Raw genomic sequence first — 18035 nt, forward strand, 5'->3', positions numbered from 1 at the left:
AAAATTTCTGTCACCCCGTCCTACCTGGTGGCTCAGGTGGTTCGAGTGCCACGCTCCTAACGCCGAGGTCACCGGTTCAATTCCCACATGGGCCAGTGAGCTGTGTCCTCCACAGCTAAGGTTGTGAACAATAGCTCTCCCTGGAGCTGGGTTGCTGTGAGCAGCCAGAGGTTGGCATGAGCAACTGTGGGCTGCAGTGTGGTGCAAGGAGCAGCCGGCAGCCATCATAAGTGGCCGGCAGCTGGCGAGAGCTGCTGTGAGTGGCCGACCAACGACCGGCAACTGACAGCCTCAGCCAGAGGGGAGCGCAAGGCTCATAATACCAGCATAGGCCAGGGAGCTGTGTTCTACACAACGAGACTGAGAGACAATGGCTTGAACCGGAGTGGGAGGGGGGGGTTTTCTGTCACCCAGGCCATTTCACCCAAAGCTTTACATACAGTTCCTGCTCCAGACCTAACCACCCTTATCACCAGTGCTGCCTTTATTACAGGGTTGATCAGAAGTTAAAACAAAGCTGTCAAGATTGATGTGTTTCAGATTTGTCTGCTGAATCAAGTCCAACTAGGGACACCCTGCTTTAGGCAGGACTGATGAGGCTTGGTGCTCCACTACTTGAGCTCAGCCTTTCAGGGTTGACATTTATTTATTCATTATTCTCAAAATGTATATGGAACTATCAGATGGGACATATTCTTTTGAAGAGCTTCAGCGAGCATCTGAGAATGTGAATAATAAATGGCCTCCTGAGGTGGCTGCCTTGAAGGGAACAACTCTTGAGATATGTCAGATGTCCTCCTTGTTGACCAGCAGTCACACTTTAAAACTGTGTGCCCATGTCCCTGACCTATGCACCGGGACCCAGGCTGATGGGCCCCTGGCAGGGTAAGCAGGAGCCCCAGATCATCCAAACACGTTCCACATTCTGACCGTTTGAAGGAGGTGCCGACTGAGAGATGGAAAGACTAGGAGTTGCAGAGAACCCAGAGTGTCTCAGAATGGAGGGTTGAAAACAAGGGTCCATCAAGCCAGTTCTTCAAGAATTGTCCTGAAAAGGGGCGTGGCAGAACTCTGCCTGCTCCCCACACTTCAGATGGCAGAACTATGGCCGGGCGAGTGCCAGCTGCTTGCCCAGAGACACACAGCTTCACATCCAGATCTGTCTTCTGCCTTCTCCACAGGGGACCCTGGGGCAAGAGCCCCAATCCAGACTGGGTACCTCATGTGAGCCTGCTTCTGTCTTAAACCTTGCTGGTGGAAACCTCCCTTCCCTGATTCCCCCAAACCCATGTTCCCCAGAAACCGCAGTCACTATGGCTGGTTACCTTGAACGTGGCGGCCACATTGGTGAAATTCGCAATGCTGCCTCCGATGATGAGAATCTTGCCTGGGTTTGAAGAGGGAAGTTGAAAGGGTTAGAAAGGTAGACTTGGGCATCTTATCAAGAAACCAACCGAGAATGCTCGCCTCTGAGCGAGGGTCCCCACCATTGTTAGGAGGTATCAGTGCAGTGTCAGGGGGAGCAGGCTGGTCTCTCCTGAGGTCTGTCGGCCTTATCAGCTCCACTCTCCATCACCTATACCACCAGGCAGGTGGTTAATCCAAACCCACAGAATCTACATCATTCCCGGGTGGGCATCTACAAACCCAGCCTGGTTTCTGGATACGCCTGATAGGAATCTCTACCGGACTTCAGCAAAGGGGAACTGGTCTTAGTCCCCAGACACTGGACTGGTGGTAAAGGGAAGCTGGAATCGCCAGGTAATACATGTCTCAGTGGGCCTGTAAGGACTGAGTTGATAGCAGGCACAGTGAGAGCACACCCGACCTCCTCCCTTGCACTTGCTTATAGGACTTCACGTACACGTCTCCTCCTCGTCCTCTCAGAGCCCTCCACCTGACAGATGCTGTCCTGCCCACTGCGCAGTCAGGGAAGCCGAGGTCCAAAAGTGAGATGAGCACCCCCAGGTTGCAAAGAACCAGGACCACAACCTCAGTGCCTCCTGTTGCCCCTGTAGCATGCCAGGCTGTCCTGCGAAAGGAGTGTGTATACGCGCGTGTGTGTGTGTGTGTGTGTGTCTCACCTTCTGGGTGCTTCTCGCGGGTCATGAGGGAGAGGATCGTCTTGGCATAGTCATACGTCTGCTGCTCGCTGGGGGCCCCTGAATACTCCCCGTAGTTCGCCAGCTCGTTGACACCCCCTAGATCGCAGATGGTATCACTGCCAGGGAGACACGGAAGTCAGTGCTGGCTCCAACTCTAGCAGCAGAGGGTGGCAGCCTGGTGACCGGGAGGACACAGAAATGCCCCCGAACCCCTAAAGTCAGACTGTGGAAGTGACCTCTCAGACCTCAGACCCTCCAGCCCCACACGAGTCACACGTGAAGGTTAACTGTGCTGCATCAGACTGTCCCAGGCAGTGCACTCTGCCAGGCCTAGGCCATCGTGGGGTCCTGGACTGACCAACAAGGGTAAGTGAAATGAACGAAGAGAACCTCCCAACACAAAGAAAAAACGCACATTCCAGGAGTCCCTGCCAGGCTGTCCAATGTGGAAGGAAAACTGCTACAGCCAGAGGGAAGCCTAGCCAAGTACGGAAGAGGATGGGGCCGATCACAGGCCTAGCAATGAGCAGACATCCACTGCGCTTTAAGTGGAAAACCACCAATTATCGCAAAAGGTGTAGAAAAGGATTTTGATATTTCTATAAAGTATAAAAGTACACATACTACTACAAGCACTAAAATGCCTACAAGGACACATAGCAAAGTGTTCACTGGGATGGCCTGGTGGGGGGAGGGGTAGGAAGGCAGCAATGTTCACTTTCTGGTTCATTTTCTGTATTTGCTGTACCTTTACGTGGAGCACATATCACTAATGATGAGAACTAAAACTAATAAAAATAACTTCATTTAGAAGCAAACAGGAAGCTACAGACCCTCACCAGAGCCCCTCAGACCCCTCTGGCAAGCCCCACAATTCCTGCGCTGCACCAGAGGAAGAAACTGGAGACCTCCAGAGGTGAAGCAGCTTGATCCAGGCCACGCATGTGTGGACCTGGGTGGACTGACTGGCACCCCTTCAGCAGTTCCCTCAGTCACCTGTACACGACAGAGGCACCACCTCCAGCCACCATGGTCCAGATCCTTCCCTTGGGGTTCAACAAGGTTAGCTTCAAGCTTGCCCCACTTTTGGCATCCAGGTCTGCAATGTAGGCTTCCTAGGAACCAGACAACAACAGGTGGGCCCTGGGGTCACCCCCTTCACCCCTCCACTCCTCTTTCCCTATCAATTGCCTTAATAGGCCCAGCGAGAAGGGAGTATGTGGGGCCCTACATGCCTGGGACAAAACATGATGGCATCTTCAAGTACCAAAACCACCCATGGCTACAGTCACCAGCTGGGGACAAATTTCTCAGTTCCTTTCTCTCTGACTTCAAGTCCTTGGCCCTTTATCCAAGCCCCAAGTCTTACCAGGTCACTCTGCTTCTACAACAACCCCCACTCCCAACATCTGCCTGCCCAGATCATCTAATGACCCTCCCCTTCGCCCAGTCCAGCTTCTTTCCTTGGCCTGGGTTACGTCACACAGGCCTGATTCTGCTGCGAGGACCTCTCCGAAGATGGAGTGGGAAGGGGCAATTAAAATTCTCAGCAAGTGGCAGAGAGAACTACCTTCCCATCAGGATTAAGGGGAGCCACTCAGAATTATCGAGAAGCAACAAATCAAGTTAAGAGCCCAGGGAGGTTGATTGAGAGAGAAGTCTAAAAGGATTTCTGGCTGGGATTCAGAGGCTTGACTGACTCCCACCCCCACCCCCTTTGGGGTTTTAAGAAAATTAAATGGTTCTCAGTCTGCCTTTCCCTGCCAAATATACAGCCCACGAGGGGGGGGGCCTAATGCTCATCTGAGATTACTTACCCTTCCCCTACTCCCCACCCCCATCAGTCTCCATCTCCTTCCTAAACCAGACTTACCTCTGGATAAGCCTCGCGCCCGAAGGGGGGAGGGAACTCTATGTCGCCCCACTTCACTTTGCAGATGTAGTCAGCAGTGGCATCCAGCTTAGCCGCCAAGTCAAGGACATAGACGCCATCTGCGGTCACGACTGCGAGAAAGGCAGAGGCAATCAGACACCAGCCCCAGGCAGAGGTGACCACCAACCTCCCAACCCCTCCACAGACTTCCCCACGCTAACTTCCTACGGGGTCCAGGTCCCACACAGACCTAACGACTCTCTCACTTGGCAAGAAACCAGAATGATTCTCATGGAGACACAGCTTTCTCCCCATCAAAGAAAAAACAAACCCTAGAAGACCAGTTTCCCCCCTCCCTAACCTTTAGGTAATATGATAGGGATGTCTGTTTTAGATGCTATGGCAATTTTTAAACACGTTTATAAAATGCTACACTCTGTGCCTTAAAAATCTAACTATTCATCTATCCAGGGCCCTGCCATGAAAAAAACATTAAATGTACAGGTTGCTGTCAGAAGACCCCCCCAGGTGTGCACATATGTATGCGCATTTGGGTTTCCTGGGGTCTGGCTAGGGGAAGCCTCATTGTCAGGGAGAATGAGAAGCCATGGGATGCCTGGGGCCCCCAGCCAGGAGGGTTCATTTACTGCCGCCTCACTGAACATCCGTCTTCCCTTTCCCCCAGGGCCATTTAGCTAATTAAGTCAGCACAGAGCCATCTGGTCCATTAGATGAGCTGTATCCCCAGCTGGAATCTGGAATCAGGACTTTGCCCTGAGAAGCCCTGACCAGAGCCAGTCCACACCACCTGCCTCCTTCCATGCCTGAGAAGCTTGGGCCAAGCTGTTCCAGCCTTGGAGGTCAGTGATTGACCAACTCCTGGAGGGGCGAGGGAGGGAGCCTCTGAGAAATTAGAGGAAAAAGGGGCCTAAAGGGTCGGACCAGTGCAGAGGCAGCCCTGTGCTGGGCCAACAGCCTAACCCACTGGTGGGAACAGCCACAGAATACAGTCAGATCAAAACAAGAACTTCCCCCTCACAGAACAAATTAAGGCCAAAGACAGAAGCTGGAGTTGGTCAAAAACAGTAATAATCACGGTGTTCTGAGAACTCAGAAACAGGAGCCTGCACTCAATGAGCTTGGAGATTCCCTCCGCACACACACACCTGCCTGTACGGTCCTCTGCAAGTGGACGTCCTCCGAACGTCAAGGCCAGGGTTACTATAGGCATTGGGACCCTCCTATAACTGACTCGTGCCCCATCCCACCCCAGCAGAGCCAGTTACCAAGCGGGTTGATCTCAAGGTAGGTGAAGTACAGATCCTCATAGAAATTGAAGAGGCCGGAGATAAAACTGGCCAGAATTCTAAAGGGGAGGGAGAGAGGGACAGTCAGTCCTTCAGGGAGCGGGCTCAGCAGCCATGTCACCACCACTGACAGCTCCACATCCCACCATCCCGACACCGTACCGACCCCTCGCTTTCAGCTGCTAAGCCTGCTTCCTGGACACTGCTCTTTAGCCACTGAGGTGGAAAGGAGCTGCCAGGCAGGGAGCCAAGGAAGAGGCACCAGACAGACAGGGGCAAGGAGGTGAGGGACGCTGGCGGCATATTTCAGTCTGAGCCGGCCACCCCCCACCTCGCTCCTTGGAACAGGGAGGGGCTGTGCCTACTGCCTGCTCCCCACCTCCTACCCGGGCAGAGAGGACCACTCTGCTCTCCCTGCTCTGTGCCCAGAGCCTGTCGGCCTGCCCCATGCCCCCTCCGCCACCTCTCTGTAGCCCCTCACTCAACTCTTTCTTGTTTCCAGGGACATGGCCCAGCAGGCGTTTCTTGATGTCCTCAGGATTCAGCTTCTCATCCACACCGACAAGCAGCTTCTGGGCTTTGGTGTCCACGTCGCCCACGTCCACCCCTCCCTCATGGTGGAACAGGACGTAGTCCCCTTCTCGGGTAGCATAGATGCAGACGTAGAACTCCTCCGCCTTACAGAGGACGAGAGCACCGCATGGGTGAGGGGCACTGAACTGGGCACAGAGTCCAACCCCTGTGGACTCATTTCTAAAACCCACAGAGAACATTCACCAGAGGAAACCTGTTCCCTACCCAACCCTTGGGGACAAGAGGACAGAAGAGGCCACTGCCTCGCTGGCTGACAGTCCAGACTGAGCCAGCATGACCTGTTCTGGAATTTGGAATCAGGGCTATGCCCTGAGAAGCCCTGGTCAGAGCCAGTCCACGCCACCTGCCTCCTTCCTGCCTCTAGGGGGAAGGGGTCCTGACTTCGAATCTTTCTCATCCCAGCACTGGGAAGTCACCAGCCCTGATTCCTTCTGGCTGCAAACTAAGCCTTTTCCTTCATCGCTGGACTCCCTGCTCCGCAGCCCCCTCAGGCCGTTAGTGCAGCTTCAGAGACTCTGGTCCCTTTGACTTTTCTCCAGCAGCTTGATTTCTCCTTTCATCATTTTAGAGTCAGTAACACAAGGCTCCAGGAGGGAGAAGACCCAGCTTGGAGCCACCTCCCACATACCTGGCTGTGCGGGACGAAGGGCTCAATCAGAAAGTTCTTGAGGAAGCCTCTGGCCTTGCCCACCTACAGAGATCGAAGAAATCAAGCTTAGATGGACAGCACATGTCGCTCCCCAGGGCAGAAAGGGGGAGCTCCCGCCTCCTCGCCCTCACATCACAGGTGGGGCCCAAGCACTATAACACAGGGATTTTTCCCGAAACCAGGGCAATGGGGTCACAGACCCCTAAGCTAAAGAAGTCCTCACGAGATCCCCTCTTCCATGGACTTGCCCTGTGCCAGCCATACTTCGACATGTACTGACCTTACACATTGTTTCTGCCTCCTCTAGAGAGTAATAAATAAGCTGCAACATTGCCCCACGCCCAGAAGCAATGACTGGACATCCTCTCCCTCTCTGCCATCACACCAACTGACGAGCTCAGGCAAATCAAGACTATCCATCCCACAGCCCAGGCAGGGAGACCCAGCCCCAGGATGTGAGTCCAGGTCTGGGGAAGGAGGGTGGGGGAAGAGAGAGCAAGAGCTTGACCAGGAAAACTTTCCACGCAGACTTTCATGGCTGAGGACAACAGGCCTGCAGTGCTAATCAGTTGGAGTGGATCCCTGGTGGCCGCCGAAGCAGACAGCCCTCATCCCTGCGCGTCCTGAAGCCCCCGCCTGCCTGTGCGTCACTGCTGAGTCAGGGAGCAGACAGTGATCCATCAGAGGTAATGAGCCACTCCTGCCAGGGCCAAAGCTGCTGCCAGCTCACACGTCCCGGACATCCCCTCCCAACAGCCAGCTGAGGAGAAGGGAGCCTGAGGACCTCCCTGGGGACATTGCTCAGCCCCCCCCCCCCAACTCTGCTGTCCTCTCCCCCGAAGCCTGGAAGTACAAAGGTCAAGATCCTTCAGCCCCCAGACCCACGAACAACTTCAAGGATCCCTTTTCACCCAATGTGAAGAGCTAATTTAAGGAAGCCCAATCAGAGAGGATGCTGGCTCTATGACCGCTTTCATCCTACTTCTGGGGCAGCCAAGGAAGAGCACAGCTCACCCCTGGTCCACGGTCACCCCAGATGCAACAAAGCCTCCCTAGTCTAAACCAAGCCTCAGCCTATCCCTCCCTTCAGTTCTCCAGCTCCCCTTAGGAGAGAAAGAATATACGCAATTTTATTTCTGAGCGTGTCTTAGCCTTCCTAACCCATACGTACTTCGTTTCAGCTCTCTCATCTACAGAGTTGAGCTTAATCACCAAGCCAGGAGAAGCCAAGAATTGAATGAACTCTTCAGTAGTATTAACTGTCACATCCTAGGTTCTCGGCCCAATCACACCTCTGTCTAAAAAAGATTCCGCATCTCCCTTCAACTTTTTTACCCACCCTCTTAGGGTATGCACATCATGAAAAGCTAGCATTTCCTTTCGGGAACCTGAAAAGACAGGAGTTCGCAGAATGGGCCTCAGAGTCTCATCTCAGATTCACCGTTAGAGAAAACAGACTACACCCACCTGGCTCTTGAGTGGTACTGGGGTTGCTTATGCAGTACAGCTAGCTATTCCTTGATAAAGAGCTGGGAATGAGCTCCCAGACTGGCCCTGCAGGACTCCTTCCTTCCCCAGGCTGCAATCTGACCAGTTATGGGGATGAGCCAGATGGCTGCTCATCTGGAGGCAACCATGCTTGCTTCTGTTACTACAGCACACCCACCCTGACCCTATACCCAGACTCACTGTGGCTTCCTGTCCCAGCCGTGGCTTCAGCCAAGACTTGACACCATCCAGAGTGAGGTTGACCCCAACTAGGCCCAGCTTTCCACGCCGTTTGATCAGTTGGTCTGGCTTGACCACCAAGCTCTGGAACAAGAGGGATTTGTATTTAGAGTAAAGAAAGAGAGGGTAGAGTAAGAGCTGACAGTTTGTGGACCCAGAGCACAGGATAGCCTGGGTGACTTCCAATCTACTGGGCTCCCAAAACGAATCCCACCCCTCCTTCAGGGTCAATTCCTCCTAGGAGCTCCCCTCACCTATCCCATCCTACGTCTTTCTTTTGACAACCAGGAATCTAGACCTATCTGTGCCCAGGATGGGGCCTGGCAGAGAGTAGGTGCTCACCAAATACATGCTGAATGAATAAATGATTCCCTACCCTCTCCCTATGGTATCTTAACTTCATTAAACCATAAACGCCTCAGGACATGGACCAGCCTGTGTTTCAAAAGGAAGAACAGAGAGACAGACCCTTAGAGGGCATCTGGTCAACCCCATCCCTGTGCTTGAACCCTGTCTACAAGCCCAACAAGCAGCCCCCAGCCACTGTTCATATACCTCTAGTGCCAGGTAATTCATTGCCTCTAGAGGCAGCTCCTTGTGGTTGGGCTGCCTCTCAGTGGGAGGACACGTGCATCCCTAAAACCCCCACCATTGCTCTCTGGGTCCTGCCAAAGAAGCCTAAGCTCCCCAACTCATCCCAACAGCGGCTCTGCTGGGATCGGAAGAGGAGCCTCTACTCCAGGTTGCCCCCTCCCGCCAAGGCCATCATCCACTGTCCACAAAGTAGAATGTCGTACTTCCTCATGCCCCTGAACGTTCCTGACAGACCCCACTTGGTGGGGCATGGAGGGGGCACACAGATACTTTTCACTGAGCATCTACCACGTGGCAGGCAGCACACTAAAAGCTTTCCAGACATCACTGCTGATTCTTACAAGTCACAGGGTGAGTATTATGCCCACTATTATGGTTAATACACAGGGAGCTGCCATTCGGACTCGTGTGTCCAGTCCATGCCCATGTTCTGAATGCCATGCCGGCCAGGGAACCTCAACATGCGAGGAGCTAAAGAGAGCCCTGCTCAGCCCACTGCACACTCCCCACTGCCACAGGCAGTGCCATCGCGTGACCCCTCGGACATCTCCAACAAACCGACTGCTTTCTCCTCCTCGGACTCTGGGCCTGGATAAAGGGTCCAGGACGGGGCGGACTCACCTGGCTGAGCAGCCAGGGGTGGTCCTGCAGCAGGCGGGCCCAGTCTGTGTCAGGGGTGACCCGGGCATACTTGAAGCGGTTCTGGATGGCCGAGGTGGTGCAAATGTACTTGTAAAGGAGTTCTTTGCCCGTCTGCTCTGAAATCGCCTTGGCTGACATGGCTGCAGAGGGACCGGCTCTACCTGTTGGGGTAACAGGAGCTGGTCAGAAGGGGCAGAAAATGGAGACACTACCTTCTCCAGCAGGACAGACGGACGCCCGGCTGTCCCCAGACAATAAAACCAGATCTCAGTGCTTCCCAAGAGGGAAAAAAAGGGCTGCCCCAGCAGGAGGGATGGGATCTCAAACAGCAAGAGTATCACAAAATGGTGGAGAAAAATAAAGGTGGCATTTCCCCCAGGACTCGGCCTGAATCCTATCTCTACTCCCTCTAGGAAAACCAGCTCAGCCATGACAACATCCGTCTTGCAACAAAAGGCAGCTAGGTGGGGAGAACAGGAATATCGGTGGTGTGACCCAAACCTGAGTGCTAGTCGCACCCAAGGTGGGCACACAGACACTGAAACACACCCTCTGGTCTGTGACCTGTGGGGAGGACAGCCGAATTGTGCAATCCTGGCCTTACTCCTCCTACAGGTTTTGTCTACCCCCACCCACACCCACCCACTGACACACACCAGGCTGAGGGCCAGGCCAGCAAGATGATTACTTAGACTCAGGCGAGATGAAGCCCCTGGGGAGCAAAGATGAAGTGTCATCTCAAAGCTCATTTCTCCCACGTCACTAGACTCCCACCCGAGTTCAGAGCAGACACAGGACGGGGAATCGATGACCTTCAATGCATCACACCCACCCCACTGAGTCACCCAGCTGCTAATTTAGAGCAAAACAGAGGCCTCCCTGGGGACCACCCCATACTGGTCACTTCTAACTGAGCCAAGGCTGGGGGAGGAAGCAGAAACCAACCTCGGTCACATGTATATAGAAACTGACCTATGTGAGCCCTGTGAGGTGCATCGAAATTCATAACCTTTTTCAGATGAGGAACAGAAGCTCAGAGAGGTTAAGATAACTTGCCCAAGAAGCCTAACTAAGTAGCAGGAGAACCAAGACTTGAATCCAAACCCTTTTACTCCTGGCCCCCAGAAAACCACTCAGCTCAAGAGAAAAGACTATTTCTCCAAGGACCAGGCTCTACGCCCCCTTCACATCAAAGAAGGATCTGTGTGACAATTTCATTTGCTTCCTCTTTGCTTTATCCTGACACACCCATTCTCCCATGGGTAGTGACAGAAGCCAGTTGGAGAGAGGAATGAGGAACAGGGAGGGAAAGGAAACCAAGCCATGAGGCCAAGAGCTTGGCCAGATCAGGGAAAGTCATTCCTGTGTCTCCCACAAAGATCCAAAACTGCAGTTGCTGGATTTGCTAGGAGAGAAAAGTCAAGTGCATATAAAGGAAGACGGAGTTAGCGAGCTGGCTGGTTTCCTCATGCAGGAAGGTTGGTCTTCATTCCCAGCTCAGGGAAGGCCAGTGTTCCAGGGATCACTCTGCACCTCCCTCCCAACTGGGCTGGGGCTGCAGGTTCTAACCCTGGTTTGGCTGGCTCCCTCAGCCTCCCTGTTCGGCTCCAGCTGGGCACAATGGGCACATTCAGCCTGGGGTCTGGCCCAAAGTGGGGTAGCTGGGAAGGGGCTCAAAACAGACGTTCCCTTTCCTGGCCTCCACCTGGAATGACTTCCAGCTCCATCTCAACATGAGTTTCAGAGGGAGATGCCTCAACCAGCCCCACTGCCCCAGTCCTCCACCCCCACCCACTCCAGCTCCATTTCCCAACCTTCTTAACTTAGACCAGAAAAACTGGTCCTGAAATCAGATGGGTACACCTGCCCCCACCCCCCTCCCAAACAGAGTGTAGCACAAGGCATATCAAACAGAGAAAGGAGAGGTCAGCTTCTGACCACCCTCAGCAGTTTAGACGTATCAGACACAATTGATCACAAAATCCAGGAAGCAGGATGCCTCTCAACTATGCCTCTCCTGCAGAGAGAAGTCTGACACACTCCCAGAACAACAATCCCCCAAACCTGGCACCTCCCAAAACAGGGACCCAACTTTGAACAGGACAGAGTGAGAAAAGGGACCTTCTGTCATCATTTTCTTGAGCCCCAGATCAAATCTCAGATCCCAGAGCTTCATGGAAGAGGATCGGAGAAAAGACGTAACAAGCGGATAATGCAGGATAGAAAAGATTTGCCAGCTTACCAAAACAACAGATTTGTCACCAGAGCACTCTGGTGGGTTTGATGCGACAGGACTTATAAGGCAGAGACGGAGAGTTTATAAAACAGAACAAAAGCAGGAAAAGAATCTGGCCTCTGTCTATTCACAAAGGCAGGGTAAGAAAGTTCACAAATCCAGGGAGTAGACTGGGTGGAGATAAGTTGCAAGTTTAATCATTCAGCGGGGTCTTTAAGTATCTCTAGGGCAACAGCTCTCAACCTATTTGAGGGCTGATTCTTTTGTGCATCTGAAGAAAAAGCCCAGAAAAACGTGCACATACCTGATTGTACATATCAAGGTGCTGGCCTGTGACTATGATCTGATGGCCCCCAGACCACCAGTTAAGAATCTTTGCTCTAGTGACAACGGGACTTAAAAGTATATAGCAATCTGGGTTTGGGGAGCACACCCTCAAAGTCTTAGGCTGTCTTCCCAGGAGCTGAATGTGCTTTCAAATTGATGATAGTTTCAGGGCACAGCTAAGACCCCAGCGGTCCCCTTTGGGGCCCAAGAAACTATTACCTAGTAACAGGTAAATGTGTAAACCATTTGGGGGAAATCATGCCAAGGAACCTGAAACACACACACTCTCTCTCTTTCTCTCTCTCTTCAAGGGAGGGATGGTATGAGCTGAATGGGGTCTTGTCTGCAGACAGGGTAAGTGACCCAGGACTGAATTCACCTACAGCAGCCAGAGGGCAGAAGCAGCCCACGGGGAAGGCTGAATGAAAGGAGCCTGTTCCCTCGCCATGTACCCCTGGGACATGATGTCAATAGAGAGGGAACCACTGGGGAGGCTGCTTGGGGTCTCTCTGGGAAGGACAAAAAGTACTCATTTTCAGATTAGTACCCGTAAGAGTGGGATTTTCTGAGAAAACAGGCAATCCCTGGAGTAAAGGAGAGGGCAGAGTTGTGAGTGTCCCCTACATAGTGTCAGAATCACGGTAGAGACACCAACTGCCCAATATCTGAGGGATCTTCCCATGGAGGTCTCCCACGCTGTTTAAGCTCTGTAAGGGATGAAAATTACCCTTCTGCGCAGCTGGGGTCTACCAGCTGTCTATCACCCAACATTTCAGAAATCCAAAGAACTGAACTGGCTGAAACCCAGAGCAAAGTTATTGTGCTATACACTGCTCCCCACCATCCTCTCCAAAATCCTCTTCCCAGGCAGCCTGCCAGGGACCACCTAATGGCAGAACTCCTTGTAATTGCATAGTATCTGCCAAGGTTGGAGAGGGCAGCAGGCGCTGGGACTGGCCCTCTGCCAGGCCAGACAGGAGGGAGGCGGCAGCATCCTCCGTCCCCTTGAGGACCTTGCCTCCGCCAAGCTCAGTGTCAGCGCCAGGGGTGGGGAGGGAAACAGGCCCCCCGGCCATCTGTCGCTTGGAGGCTGGGCCCCACGGCACCTCCAGAGCGAGGAGGGTCGCCTGCGCCGCCACTCTATGGCCAGTTCCTAGAGGCGAGGCCAGGCCTCGGGCACCCTGGGGCCAGGCTCCTCGTGGCCCGCCGCGACGGCGCGTCCGGCTCACTCGACTCGCCGCAGAACTAAAAGCAAGGGCCTGAGCCTGGCTTGTGAGGGGCCGGAGTAGGGCGAGTGGCCACCGCTCTCTCTACTTCCCCTCCCACGCATCCGGTGGGGAGACCGGATCGGGGCGAGAGGTGCCCAGATAAAGCCCGAGGAGGCTCGATAACTGACCCCGGGAGGGGGTGAGGGGCGCCAGCATGGAGCAAATGCAATTCGGCGGAGAGAAGAGAAGCAAGGTCGGCGGCAAGACCTGTGCAAACTCCCAGGAACTAGAAGGTGGGAGAGGTGGGGGGTAGTCGACACGCGACCGCTGGCCGGGGCCCCGAACGAAAGCTAACCTTAAAGCTAAGACCCCCAAAACTTCCAAGCAGGGAGGGCTCGTGAACACCAAGCCGACATCGGGAGAGGCGGTTCCGGGTTAAGGGAGGGAGGCAGGAAGCTCCAGGGCCAGGTGGGGGCCCTCCCGAGAAAGCAGCCGCCCTCCACTCACCTCTCTGCAAAAGTCTGCGCGCGGCGCTCCTTCCACAGGCCCTGACGCACCAGCCACTAACCAGAGCCCGCCAGCCTCTCGCAGCCGCCAGTGAGCCGGCTTTTGTCCAGATCCGGGAGGGCTTCTCCCCGCCCCCATCGGAACACGTCGCGAGCTGCCCGACAATTGGTCACACGCGTTCCCTAGCCTGAGCGCCAGGACTCTTCCCAATTCGCTGCTCGACATGGCCCCGCCCCCGTGGGAGGACCCCAGGGACTGCTGGGATTTGTAGTCCGACCAGCGCATCCGTCCAAATGGTCAGCGGCGCTGCCTCTTCGGAGGTTGCTGGTCGGAGGCGGGGAGGGGGCGGGGCCTCGGGTGGGGAGATGGGTGGGGCTACGCTGGGAGGAGAACCTACCGGGCTGGGGGCCGTGGCCTGATCGCTTAGGGGCTGGGCTGACCGCCACTCCAATGGGCGTGTTGTTGGAGGGGTGTTGGCGGAGCAGTCTGTAAGCGTCGCTTTGGGGACCTGGCGTCTACTTCCTGTCTCCCCAAGGGAAAAACTGACGTCTGCATCCCGACTGCCTGAAATCCGCCACTACGAACCCAGTTGCTTTCCCGCTTTTTAAGCAGCCAGGGCAGAATGCTTTCCCATATGCACGTGGACCCTCTGGGTTGAGCCGGCGGGGCGAGGCCGAAAGCCGAGGCTAACAGGTCAGACCTCCCAGTGTGGGATAGGGCTGGGGACAGGGCGAGCAAGTGGGGTTAGGAGGGTGCCAGTCACATCGCCTTGTGTCCCACTCACCTGTTCTCAGCGCGGATTCACGGGAGATTCTAGCGCCGGGCTGAGGCCATCTCTGCCACTCTCCTGCTCCTCCTTCCCCTGTCCCCTAATCCCGTGCATAGTCACTGCTGCCTCCTTCTCCGTACCTGTGCGCCAGACTACATTTTCTGAACCAAAAACTGGGTCACCGGTCTGACAGGTGCTGGTGAGCTTGAGGGCCAGAGTATTTAAAATCAGACAGCGCTGGAAAGCAGGATGTATCTACTGCTCCGACATTCTGGAGTTTGCTACCTCTACCCCAGTCCTGTAGGTCTCTGGAGCTGCTCCCTGACCCTAACAGCTGTCTAGCTCCAGGGTGGAGATTCATGGACTTAGCCACTCAGGTTAAGGAGTTAACTCAGTGTGCAGACGGTCAGCATGCCTGTGCCCCTGCCAAGCACCTGGGTCACACTCACATTGTAAAAATGTTGTGACATTCTTATGGACAAAAACTTCGCCAAGCCCGCCTCCCCTGAATCCAGTTACAGCCAGGACTGGAGCAGCTAAAGTTGCTGCCTGTGCCTGAACCAAGTGATCCCTGATGACGTCACTTTCTGGTCCCTTCCTCTTGAAATAGCAGCTCCTCATCTATCTCCAAATAGCACAAATCTCAAAGAAGGATCACCTCTCATAGGTAAAGAAAACATCTATAAAGGTATTCCATTTCTGGCCTTGGGAAACAGCAAGTCAGGGTCTTGGTGGGCTATCAGGAAGATTGTAGTCAGGAGAGATCACGTGTGCAGTTGTTATCCCTCTGGTTAGAAAGATAGACTCGTCCAGAAACAGGCATCCAGGTAGAACATAAACTATAATAAACTCTTTGTACATCAACTTGGCAATAAAATGAAAATAATCTTTGCTCCAGCGATTCCATTTCTAACAATTTATCCTTCAGATATACTTGCATATGTCCATGAAAATAGAGAGCTTTGTTTTCTTCACAGCTGTGTCTCCAGCATTTTAAATAGGGCCTGGTACACAGTAAACGCTCAATAAATATTTGCTGAGTGATTAAGTGCCCCATCCAAGTGTTGCTGGACCTGTTTGACTAGTTTTGGGCAGGGGAAAGAAGAAAGTAACTGTTTAGAGAGGGAGGGAGGAGAGGTGCGGGCCAGAGGGTGCATGAACCAATCATGGTATTTTTCAGTTCTCTCAGTGGTCCCATTCTAGGTCTCTGCCCCCAACCCCCTTCCCCTACCTCCCCAGGGAGGACTCTCATTATTCCACCATGTCTCCATAGAGGCTCCTGTGCTGTGAATTAATCAACATGGCCCCAACTTCGCATCTTTCTGTTCTCTGACTTAAAAGCTTTCAACTCTTTTGCTTTTCCCTTTTGAATCTTCTAAACTGGGCTAGAGGACAGGTCCATGTCACTGGACACAGAAGGATATAGGTACCATCTCTGTGTCCAAGCTTTGGGCAGTCTATCATAGTTTCAGGAACCTTAGACTGCCTAATGATTCCCTCCTAAATTTGAATTCATTTTAGCTAATAGTCATTGAGCACCTACTATGTGAAAGGCATGGGTGCTAGCACATATTCTTCACAGCAATCCTTTGAGCTAAGTGTCATCATCATTTTGCAGATGAGCAACTGACCCTGTGCTGCCGAGTCCCTTGCCCAGTCCACTACAACCTGGTACAGGTGAAGAGGAGAAGAAAATCATATCCAGTGGGTCTCCCCCATTCGACTGTAAGCTCCTCAAGACCCAGAAGTGTTCCTGGTTCGTTTTGGCCTCCCCAGTGCCTAGCATGGGGGCTAGGCACATGTTGGGCACTCACTGTATGCATGACTGAATAAATGCTTGAATGAACATGTAAATGAAAGAAATTGTAGGGGGTGGGGAATCTACTTGAGTGTGCAGTTCTAAACCCACCTCTCCTTATGACAGAGACGACGCCAACCACCCTAGGAAGAAAAGAAGTGGGGAGGGGGTTCTCACTCCTGTATCACTCACTTTTTGCCCAACACTGACCAGCCCCTGAGTCCTGGGGCAGCTCCCCAGGGAGGTTATGCCAGAGCCAGCATCTGTGCTCAGGAAATATTTTCCAGCCAGAGCAACCAGCTCCTGACTAGCCACTTCCCAGAGTCATCCACAGCTCTGCTTTCACCTTGTCTTAAAAACTGTTGCTGGGGCTGCCAGTTGGCTCAGTTGGTTAGAGCACAGTGCTCATAACACCCAGGTCACCGGTTTGATTCCCACATGGGCCAGTGAGCTGCACCCTCCACAACTAGATTGAAAACAACTTGACTTGGAGCTGATGGGTCCTGGAAAAACACACTGTTTCCCAATATTCCCCAATTTAAAAACGAAAAACAAAACTGTCACTGCCTCCTCCCTACCAGGTGTATGCCTGTGAAATTCCCTCCTCTTTTAGGAAGCCTTCCTCTAGGGAGGCCATTTACTACTTCCTGTTCTAAGACAGAACCTGCATAGTTCCCCCCATACAGAGATCACTAACCCTTGACTTTTACCTGACATGTTTAAACTTATCTCTGAATGAGTTTATTATTTTTGCCTCTGGTCTCTCTTTGCCATGTTCTATGTTTGGGAAGTCTCTCAAGGACAGGCAGAAGCAGAGGTCACGGTGTACAGATAAGAGTTGCCAGCCTCCATCAGGGCCAAAGTCTCTATCTCAACACCAATCTTAAGAGTTTAGCACTGTGCCTCCCCTAGGATGTTTGGAGGCCTCATCCCAAGCATGGGTTGCGTTCACCTCTATCCCTCACAACTTAGGTGCTGCCTCAAGGATGCACAGCCCCAAGTGCTGCTTCAGGGCTCCTTTTTCACAGATTTATAGACCATCAGAACCAAGTGACCTCAGAAATCCTCTTGTCCAATCTTATTTTGCAAAGGAAATGCAGGGGACACTGAGACCCACGGAGGTGACCTTACTGCAGAGGGCAAATTGATACAATCCTTTTGGAAACCATTGGGCATTATCTCGTAAACTTGAAGTCACATACACTAAGACGCTGCAGCTCCACTCCCAGGTATGTACCCTGGAGAATCTCACACACACATGAACCCAGAGACACACGTGAGATCGTCCAAGCTCTGGATGGAACCTAGATGTCCACCAACCGTTGAATAGATGGATGGGTTGTGATATATTCACACAATGAAAAACTTGACAGCAGGGGAAAATGAATGACTTGCAGCTACACACAAAACATGAATGAATCTCAAAAACAGCATGTTGAGGGAGTATTAGAGATCTTGCTCCCCAGCGTTATGTTGTCAGTTTGGCTCAAATAAACTCATAAAAGTTCTCTAAAGGTTTGGACATTTCTTACGTCGACACTTCTCCAGCGCCAGGATGTTGGGGGAGGACTATCAATATCTGGGATAGGGAGTGGGGGTCCTAAGGGGGTGTGAGAGGAGTGGGCAAATGGTACCCTCCCCTTTCCCCTATACCTAGGCCTGTCTACCAGTGCTAAGTAAGGCTGGGGGTAGGAGGGC

At 53.0% G+C, this 18035-nt stretch overlaps 1 protein-coding gene and 1 long non-coding RNA gene across 6 annotated transcripts in view; one reads left to right on the forward strand and one right to left on the reverse strand.

Moving 5' to 3' along the window:
* Nucleotides 1-14812, reverse strand: part of ACLY (ATP citrate lyase) — a 40702-nt gene extending 25890 nt beyond the window's left edge. For 2 of the 5 annotated variants that reach the window (XM_019747692.3, XM_019747691.3), the window contains exons 1-10: nucleotides 13771-13928; nucleotides 9472-9653; nucleotides 8218-8340; nucleotides 6508-6570; nucleotides 5772-5962; nucleotides 5265-5344; nucleotides 3979-4109; nucleotides 3102-3220; nucleotides 2085-2221; nucleotides 1326-1387 (exon numbers count right to left, since the gene is read on the reverse strand). In XM_019747692.3, coding sequence (XP_019603251.1) covers nucleotides 1326-1387; nucleotides 2085-2221; nucleotides 3102-3220; nucleotides 3979-4109; nucleotides 5265-5344; nucleotides 5772-5962; nucleotides 6508-6570; nucleotides 8218-8340; nucleotides 9472-9630 — 1065 coding nt within the window. In that variant the 5' untranslated portion in view covers nucleotides 9631-9653; nucleotides 13771-13928. Of the gene's footprint in view, nucleotides 1-1325; nucleotides 1388-2084; nucleotides 2222-3101; nucleotides 3221-3978; nucleotides 4110-5264; nucleotides 5345-5771; nucleotides 5963-6507; nucleotides 6571-8217; nucleotides 8341-9471; nucleotides 9654-13618; nucleotides 13929-14554 lie in introns of those variants that run through there. The other 3 variants (XM_074320633.2, XM_074320631.2, XM_074320632.2) reach the window with 2 other exon arrangements.
* Nucleotides 14324-16385, forward strand: LOC141568991 (uncharacterized). The gene is made up of 2 exons (XR_012492344.1): nucleotides 14324-14463; nucleotides 16158-16385. It is a non-coding gene; the product is annotated as an uncharacterized LOC141568991 (long non-coding RNA).
* The last annotated feature ends 1650 nt before the right edge of the window (nucleotides 16386-18035 follow it).

The sequence above is a fragment of the Rhinolophus sinicus genome, chromosome 12 (genome assembly GCF_057876585.1).
Source record: "Rhinolophus sinicus isolate RSI-liver-muscle chromosome 12, RSI-T2T, whole genome shotgun sequence".
NCBI lineage: Eukaryota > Metazoa > Chordata > Mammalia > Chiroptera > Rhinolophidae > Rhinolophus > Rhinolophus sinicus.